The 9,480-nt window shown below is 53.3% G+C and overlaps 1 protein-coding gene across 2 annotated transcripts in view; it reads left to right on the top strand.

The window, feature by feature from the left end:
- The first annotated feature begins 741 nt into the window (after positions 1-741).
- Positions 742-9,480, top strand: part of AXIN2 (axin 2) — a 24,487-nt gene continuing 15,748 nt past the window's right edge. The window contains exons 1-2 of one of the 2 annotated variants that reach the window (XM_014952279.1): positions 742-1,781; positions 7,721-7,861. In XM_014952279.1, coding sequence (XP_014807765.1) covers positions 958-1,781; positions 7,721-7,861 — 965 coding nt within the window. In that variant the 5' untranslated portion in view covers positions 742-957. The remainder of the gene's footprint in view (positions 1,782-7,720; positions 7,862-9,480) is intronic. The other variant, XM_014952278.1, reaches the window with a different exon arrangement.

Here is a 9,480-nt window from a genome sequence, read left to right as displayed (position 1 = left end):
GGCGGCCGGGGCGGTCGCTCGGGGCTCGGAGGATCCAACTCGCTCCGGACTTTTTCCCCCCCCTCCTCCCTCCCCCCCCGGCTCCGACCTCTCTCCTCTCAGCCCGTCGCCATTTCTGGAGCAGGTTTTTATTTTTTTTAAATTATTATTATTTATTATCGCTTCGCAGGGCGCTCCAGCGCCGGGAAGCCCGGCCCGCGGGGGTCGGCGCCGCCCGGGGGCTGCCCCCCCTTCCCCCCCTCTCCGTGCCCCTTTCTGTTTGATTTTCCTCTTCCCGGAGCCGGGTTTGATGGCGCGGGGGGGGCGCGGAGGGGCGCGGAGCCGCCTGCCCGGCCTGGGATGCCCCGCGGAGCCCAGGTACGCGCCTTAACGCGCCCTCACACCCCCCCCCGGGATTTTATTTTTTCATTTTGAGGGTGTCTCTGCTTCAGCATCCGATTTCCACAGAGAAGCGCCCCCAAAACCCCCCCGGGGGTGGGGGGGGTCGCGCGGGACAGGCCGCCCCCGGCAGCGCGGCGTTGCTGGGGGCGCGCAACGTGCGCGGTGGCGGAGGGAGAGGGAGAGCGGGGCCGGGGGTGCGGAATGGAAACCAGATGCCGGGGCAGGGCCGGCCGGTGCTGCCGGGAGCTGCCGGGGGGGGAGCAGCGCTGACACCCCCCTCCCCTCACCCCGCCCCCCCCGGCCGCCCTCTCGCTCCCTTCTTTTTTTTTTCTCTTTTTTCCTTTTTTTTCTCCCCGAATGCGCAGAGTTGAAAAGCCTGTTTACTTTTTGTCTTTGATGTTGGGAGGATCTGGTTTTGATTAGATCAATACTCCTTTTTTCTCCTCTCCCCCCGTTCCCCCCCCGCAGGGAGGCGGCGCGGCCGATCCCCCGCTGAGCGCGGGCAGGGCAGGCGGCGGAGCGGGCGGCTCCCGCAGGATCCCGCAGCCCCTCTGCCCCCGCCGGGGCTCCGCAGCCATGAGCAGCGCCGTGGTCCTCGCCCACCTCCCCGACCCCAGCAGCAGCTTCAGGGAAGACGCCCCCCGACCCCCCGTCCCGGGGGAGGAAGGAGAAGCGCCGTGTCCCCCGCTCGCCGGCCCCTTTCTCCCCCGAAGCCAAAGCCTGGAGGCCGCGCCGGCGCCGCCCGCCCCGCGGAGGAACGAGAACGGGCTCGGGGAGCCGGAGGGCAGCGCGTCCCCGGACTCCCCCCTGGCCAGATGGACCAAGTCCCTGCACTCCCTGTTGGGAGATCAAGATGGTGCCTATCTTTTTCGGACCTTCCTGGAAAGGGAAAAATGCGTGGATACCTTAGACTTCTGGTTTGCCTGCAATGGCTTCAGGCAGATGGACCTTAAGGATACCAAAACTTTAAGAGTAGCCAAAGCTATATACAAAAGGTACATCGAGAACAACAGCATCGTCTCCAAGCAGCTCAAGCCTGCTACCAAGACCTACATAAGGGATAGCATCAAGAAGCAGCAGATAGATTCCATCATGTTTGATCAGGCGCAGACTGAGATTCAGACTGTGATGGAGGAAAATGCTTACCAGATGTTTTTGACTTCTGATATATACCTCGAATATGTAAGGAGCGGAGGGGAGAATCCCGCTTACATCAACGGCAACGGGCTGGGGAGCTTAAAAGTTGTCTGTGGCTATCTCCCGACCCTGAATGAAGAAGAGGAATGGAGCTGTGCAGACTTTAAAAACAAAATCTTGCCTTCGGTAGTTGGACTATCCAGCAAGACGTTGAGGGTTACAGCGAACGTCAGAGCTACGGAGACGATGGAGAACGGATACAGGTAAGGGAACCCCTGGAAACGGGGCTTTGTCTTAACTTTGAGGACTTTGGGAGGGCTCTTCGGGAGGCTGGCGGTGGGGCGTGCTGGGGAGCTGACAGGGAGGCTGGGACTCCCATGGGGCTGGGAGCACGGGGGCTTCCCCACACCCCTAAACACTGGAATTTGGGGGGTGTTGGCTGGGTTTGGGGTTTTTATCCCCTCTGCTCAGAGGGAAACACAATCCTGTGCTCTTACGCCCTGTTGGCTCTTCCAGTTCTCTTATAGATCAAAAACTTCCTAGCAGCTATGTCCTCCGGACATACGTTAATTGTTGGTTCAACTTCCCAACCCATGAAGAGCAGTAGGAGAGTGGATCATACAGGCACATGAATAATGTAACCTGCTGGTTCCCCAGCTCCACCATCAACCAGGGTTTAACTGTGTTGGTTTCGTGGGAAGCGATTGTGCGGTAGTGGAGGAGGAAATGTGTGCACTTACTACATCAAACTCGGCAACTTTGCACAAAATCTGCTTTTATTCTGCCCGCGCGGGTGTGATGTGCAGCCTCGCCCATCACATTGGGTGTTGGTATCGTGTCAAAACCATCTAGGATGGCTTTGAGCCAGTGGGTGCAGGAGGCCACTTAAAATTGAGTGCTTAAGGTAATGGAGACATTCCAGGTACAGGGTAGTAGTAGGTCTTTGGTGCTCTCCTGTAGGTCTTCGGTGCTCTCCTGTTGGCCGTGTGCTCAAAGTTAAAGTTACGGAGCCACGGTTATGTCTGATGGCAGCTTGTGAGGATCCGGGGAGCCTTGTGTGGTGGCAGGGTCTTCTTGTGCCCTTGGCTTGGGGTGCATCTGTGTTGGTGAACCCTTCTCTTTTGTTGGAAATGCTGGTGGCACGGCAGTGTGAGGGTGCAGAAAGTAAGAGCCATCTCGGAGTGAAGGGGGGGATGGGAAAAGAGAGTCTCTGATGAGCAAATGATGAGTTGTATAATCCTCTGAAAATGTATTCTTTCCTCTCCCCACCCTTGCCATAAATGTGGATTGTTGAATCAGGGCTGAGAGGAGAGGGCTCTGCTGGCAGATGGGCGCTCTCCTCTGCTGGCCCAGGAGGCTGGGGTTTGGTATGGTGAGTGTTTGACATCTCCTTTACAGGAATTTTTAGAGTGTGTCTGTGATTCATGGACATCAAAGGGCATCAGGCTTCTCTTGGGGAGGCTTTGCTGGAGCATGTCCTCCCCTCCTGCCCTGTGCAGAACTTCCAGCTGTGCTGGGCTCCCCGGTACCGGGAGCTGGGAGGGTCCTTTTGCCCCTGAGGGTGCTGTGGAGCCAGAGGCCCCTCTGGTCCTCTGCTGGAGGGGTGATGGAGGGGTGATGACTGTGGGTGCGGGCAGGAGGGATGTGCTTTGTCCTGAGGTGGCCTCTGGACCTCTCCTGGTGGGGGCTGTTTGGGAGGGACACTCTCTGGCAGCTGGTCTGTGGAGGACTTGGGCTTTGGGAGCCTCATCTCGTGCCTGAATGTTACTGTCTGAGCATCTGCTGCTCTGCAGAACCTGGTTTGAACTGCTGCCCTTCGCTTGCTTTCCAGGAGGGGGATGTTTGATGCTTTTATCTCTCAGCCTTTGTTGGTATTCAGTGCTGGAAGGGCTTGGCTGTAATGTTCTACCAGAGCTGCAGGCCCTGCTAAAAACCCACATGTGCCCTGTCCAGGAGAGCTCTCGCAGAACGGTGGCTGCTTGCCTGGTTAGTGCTGGGCTGGATTCTTTGCCCACCCCACCCCCCCTTTTTTTTTTCTTTTCTTTTTTGTCCGGGGATTAATGCAGCTTGCTCCTCACATGTCAGATCTACCCTCCTAGGACATTAGGTGGTGCATTTTGCTTTGATCACCTTCTGTTGAATTTCCAGGAGCTTTTGCTCTCCATGGGGCCAAGAGATCTCAATGCAAAGAGAGGGAGGTCAAGCTGAGATGCTTCTCAGTTCCTCCCCGAGCTATCCGTTTGTGAAGCCACTGGTGCGTGCATGTGCTAGAAGCTGATGAGCATATGGATGGGTTATCTCTCATCACTCGGCATTTAGGATTGCGTTTAGGATTGGAGCTGAAGCTTGCACAAAGTCTTTCCTGGTGAGTGGCCAAACCACACCTCCCTCCTCGTGTGTGCCATGGAATTAAAGAATTTCTGCTCAGTGTGTTATGGTTTTGAAGCGCTTGTGCAGGCTCCTGCCACTCGTTTGTGGATCACAGTGTGATTTTACCAGCCCAAGCCGGGCAGGACACACCTGGTGGCAGGAGCAGAGCAATCTCGGGCCAGCCCGGTGTTTGCATGGGAGACCACCTGGAAACCCCAGGGCACGGAGTCACGGCCAAAAACATGGCAAAGGGGCAACCACAGAAACCGAACGAGTTGAAAGACTTTGTTTGGCCCCAGCATCGGTGATGGACGTGGGCAGGAGAAGTCAAGTGAAAGCCCAGTGTTTGCACCTGGCTGCGCAACGGGCGCCTGCATGGGAACTGCTGGCTGGTGGGAGCCCTGAGAAGGGGGGTATTTCAGATGCAGAACCTCCCTCTTGTCCTTCAAAGCGACTCCCCTCCCCTGTAGGTTGTGGTGTGGTTAAAACTGGCCTCCCCACGCTGCGCTGGACCTGGCCCCATGCTCCAGGAATTCCAGCTATTATTTATACGCGCTGCTAAATTTATCACGCACGACTCTGTGTACACAGAGAGGGCTCCTTCCTTTGCAGCGCCGCTCGGCGAGGCGGTTCTGTTCCCTCCGAGGTGGACTCATCTGCCTCCCATTAAGCTCAAGCATCAGCGGGACTGGCCTGGCCTTGGGAGGGCTGGGGTTGCAGATGGCCTTCTCCCGGCTCCCAGCGCTTCCTGGCCTTTGAAAGGACCCGCCGGTGGAGCTCCTTGTGTGTGAAGTTATTGGAACCAAGTTTGGCTTCAATTATCAAAGTAAATGATGCCATTGTAAAGCTATGCTCCGAGCAGTGTTCTACAATTAGAGCATGGAAGCAGTGATTAATGTAGTTTTGTTAAAATATACTTTATTTTTTCTCCCCATGTTTGTGCATGCATTTTTTTCCCCTTTTTTGTCTTTAAACCCATGATTGCCCAGTAATGTTTGTCCCAAGAAAGTACTCATTGAGATTCAGTTTTGCCTCAAAATGGTCCTTGTAGATTTCTTGCTCCCTGTCTGTATAAATCTGTGGTTTGAACTGCCCGAGTGCTTTTATTTCTAAGAAACAGAGTTTGACAACAAACAAAAAAACAACCTCCCACTCTGAAATTGCACTGTTGTAACAGGGGCTACAGCTGAGACCCCCTGAAATTTTTGTGGCACTATAATACCTCTGCTATGCCCATCGCCTAACACAGCGTCGAGGGAGTTACATGCTGTGTGTCATTGCATCAAGATAAGAATAGGCTGAGAAACATCAGACATTCTCCTTGAAGCTCCAGAGCAACTGCTACCTGACAGCTGAAAACACTTTGCATGTTGAGTTTGGAGCTGGGGCGTGTGTTTGTGTGCGCAGCATCTGCGGCAGGAGACCACCGCTCTCCACTGGAATTTAAAACCCTCCCGGGCAACTTGATGCATCTGGGTGCAATTACTGAAGTAAGGTGGTCAAATTAAAAAAAAACAAAACAAAAAAAAACCCAACCCAAATCCATACCAAAACAGCCCCCATTGGTTTTGTTAAAGGATGTTGGAGGTGGAGTTGGTGGGGGCTGGCTTTAAAAATATGTGAACTTTGGGGATTCTTTTTGTCTGTGAGGTGTTAGTGGATGAGATAGGTGCTGCAGCCCAGTACTGATGGGAAGATGAGTTACTTCTGGCCACTTTCTCTAATTATATCTTTCCAAATGTTGTGTGTGGACACACCTCCTTTCCCTGTGCTGTGTTTGTAGGGACCCACTGCCTCCGGCCTCTCCAGCACTTGTGTCTGCTGGGAGGACATGGCAAATCAGCCTTCCTGGGTGACACCAGGGTGACATGGCCACCTCCCAGGGAGGTGGTGTCCTGTGCCGTCATGCACCCCTGAGCAGCCTGGGCCTCTTGGATGGGCTCTCAAGACCTGAGATGGTTTCAAATCAAACAGTTATTACGAGAGCTGCATCCCTTACACAGTTGACCCAAAAGCCTCCCAAGGACCCAGGAAAGGTCACCTGGACTCCACGTCCCCCTGAATCTGAGTAGAAGCTACAAGATCTTTAGAGGAACTTTTTTGTAGCGATTGGATAACTTAGCTTTCACCCACATGTGGAATTAATTTATCTTTGAAGATTTAACTTCTTTCCTGTGGCATTCCTTACTATCTCTCTTTTTTCTTTTTTTTTTTTTTTCCTGTTGCCTTCTTCCCAGCTATATATTTTTTAACATCTTGATCTCCCCATCAGAAGTGCCTTGGCCTCCTTCGGAAAGGAATGCAGCCCCGGCTGGGCTGAATACCTGCCTGCAGCCAGCCCCGCGCCTCTCATACCAGAGGGGCCCATCTTCCCCACTATGCTTCCCCCGACTTTTTTTTCTATTTTTTTTTCAAACTTTTTTTTTTTTTCTATTTTTTAAAAAACTTAAGCCTTTGTGGAGGCTCCTGCTTTTGGTGCTGGGGGAACAGGGATGCATGGTGGCACGGGGTGCCTGGCTGGTGGTGAGGGATGGAGAGCGGGGCGGTGGGAGGACATTGCTGCTCACTTAGACCCAGCTGGTCCCCTCTGACCCCCGGGGGGGCAGGGAGGTGGAAAGCCCATTAAAAAAAAACCTGCCGAGCCTGCTGGCACATTCCTTAGGCCCCCAAGTCCTGGGTAAGTGGCCCTAATTATTAAAATCAGCCGTCCTTATCAGATGACAAGGCCTTTTGCTTTGATATACAAAGGCAGAAGCTTAACAACCCCGTCTTTCCCTGGAAGAGGAACAAAATGTGCACCTTAGCACTCGGCTTTCAGGCCTCCCTGCATAATCCCCTTATCGCCTGCCCAAGATGTGTATATTGATCCTGGCTGGGAAGTTGGAGTAATGGGAGGTAGCGGGCAGGGGGAGGCCCAGGTCCCCCCCACGCAGTGACCCTGCCATGGTGACCCCGCCACGCTCCGTCACAGCTCATGTCACTGCCCATGAATTTTTCATGCGTCCGCTCTTGGGCACTCGACTCGTGCATCCAGGCTGGGCTCTGGGTTTGCTTCTCCAAGTGAAGTCAAGGGTGTTGGTGTCAGTAACCCACATCCCCATTGATACAACCTGCTGCTCCTGTCCTCATGTCCCTCATCCTCCTCTTCCCCACCCAACTCTGCGCCCAAAAGTTGACCAAGTAGTAGGTTCTCCTAAAAACTGGGCTTTTTTATTGTGTATTTTTATAATGCCGGGAAGGTGGCACCCGTCTTTGGGAGGCCAAGCCTGAGACAGTGGATTTCAGCCCTGTCCATGTCTCCTCTGACACGTGGTGGTCCTGCTCCAGTAGGTTCAGGTAGTTCTCTTGTTTCAGGCAACACAGATACCGTGACTTGTGTTCCCAGGGGGGCCCTAACCCCTGTCTTCAGAGCAGACTTAAGCATTTATTAGCTGGTGCTTCAATGGCTTTCAGTGGGACTTGAGCTATGAACTTCTTCGTCTTTTGCCTGCTGATGCCAACAGCAAAACTCCTGCTTGCCTCAGCAGTGCAGCAGCAAGCATTAAGGGCCAAGTTTTTGAAGGTGTCAAAGCACCTAGAGGTGCTTCAGAGGATTTTCTAAAGTGTACTTCCTGTGTTAAAAGCAACATCTTTAAAGTTGGACTTTGGGTGTGTTTAGACAGAGTGGGTCCTGGCTGCTGCTGGCCTGAGCAGTGGATGGTTTGGTGCTTCTGGAGAGGTTGAGCAGCCAGAGTGCATGGTTCCCACAGGGAGAGTGCTACCCTGAAACCTGTGTGCTTTCCCCTAGCCCAAGGCTGGCTGGTAACTGGATTCCTGTTCTGCTTGTCCCTAGGTCCTTCAAGAGGAATGATCCCATTAACCCATACCATGTGAATTCTGGCTATGTTTTTGCCCCAGCAACCAGCGCAAACGACAGTGAAATCTCTAGTGATGCCCTGACGGACGACTCCATGTCGATGACGGACAGCAGCGTGTAAGTACCTCGTGTGGGCCGGGTGCTGTTGGGGTGCGCCATCTGCGACTCAGCCACGCCGAGGCCCCGTGGGGGGCTCACGGGAGTGATGGGTCCGGGGTCATCGCCCCGCTTCTGCTCGCCCTTGAGGAGGGGCTGCCGAAACTGAGGTGTGTGCCCAAACCCAGAGGTGGAGCAGGCCATGGTGGCCTCGCTCTTCATGCACTCGCCGGAGGTATCGGATGGAGGAACATGATGAATCCCTCTGTCGCCATTTTGCAGCTGGGCAGACGTGTTTTCCCCAGTGCTGATGGCGCTCCCTGACTAAAGGAGCGTATCTCCCCGAGCCTTTGTCTTAAGGCCAGGCTTCCTTAACTAGTTATCAGTCATCAAAGAGGAGGAGATTACTTCCTGTAGGAAGTACTTTCTGTAATTAAGGTTTGTCATTAAAGTCAGAAGGGACATTCATAGGGCTGATGACCTGAAGGGGCAAATAGCTGCTCATCGAGTGTGGCTGGGGCAGCCTTCAAAGAGCCATTTGAGTGGAGCTGCATGGACCAGGTCTGGGTGTCTCGGGAACGTGGAGATGAGAGGTGATGCTGTGGCTGAGCCCAGGAACTGCAGGATCTGTCTGTTCCTCCTGACTCTGCTGAGAAGTATGGAACTGGGAGCAAGTCCTTTGACTGTTCTTCCTCAGTTTGCTTCCCCCAGCAGGAGAGAAATGGTGCTTTTGTGTCTGTAGGGGGGACAGTAAGACTCACTCCATGCTCTTAAGGACCATTTTCTTCAACTGGGCAGAAGGCAGATGTTGCCGTTTGTGTTCCATGATCCTCACTTAAGTACAAGTGGTGTAGAAAAGCCCACCTGTAGGCAGGGTGCTGTGTTCCCCATCTTCATCTCATGGGTGACTCTTCTCCAGTGTCTCTGTCGGATGTGTCCGGTGAGAACTGCGTGTGCTCCTGGAGAGGTTCGCATGCTGGGGTTTTAAAGTCAGTAGTGCTGCGTGATGCACTACGGAAAATGGGATTTACCAAAAATCCTTGATGTGTAAACAAAAGCTTTTTTTTTTTTTTTTTTAATGCACATGTGTGTTTTGAACTGATATTATGGAAAAAAATAGTTTGTTGTCCCACCAGATTCCCTTATTGAACAATATTGGCATTAAATAAAAGAGCTGAATCATAGGGTGACTTCTTTATTTCTTCTTACTGGCTCTGGTTGTATGTGATCATGTGTCAACAGAGCATTCATTGGGTTAGTCATTTCTGGACCAGTGTAGGGTCACTTGGGATTCACAGGGCTAGGATTATACCCTCTCTTCACAGCAATGCCAATTGTAGGCCTTATACAGATGAGAGCACTGAGTGAGAAATAAAGTGCATGGTGGATGAAAGGCTTAACTGAATCGCTTTCAGCCCATTGTTAGTCCAGGGGAGCTTAGCGGGGATGAGAGGGCAGCAGCCCGCTTTGAAATTTGCTTGAACAAGTGAATAGGAGCTCCCCATAAAGCAGCGCCTGAAAGGAGCCTGCCTGTTTTTTCCTGCCGTAACAATAGCCCGCGCAGGCTGGGAGAGTTTGGGGAAGCTTGGCTGATTAAACTGCCCGCAGCTCCAGGTTGGGGGGCGGCGGGGAGGGCTGGG

Source organism: Calidris pugnax, unplaced genomic scaffold (assembly GCF_001431845.1).
Source record: "Calidris pugnax isolate Ruff unplaced genomic scaffold, ASM143184v1 scaffold206, whole genome shotgun sequence".
NCBI classification, from domain to species: domain Eukaryota; kingdom Metazoa; phylum Chordata; class Aves; order Charadriiformes; family Scolopacidae; genus Calidris; species Calidris pugnax.
The sequence above is the reverse complement of the archived record's forward strand: the minus strand, read 5'-3'. Positions and strand labels throughout refer to the sequence as shown.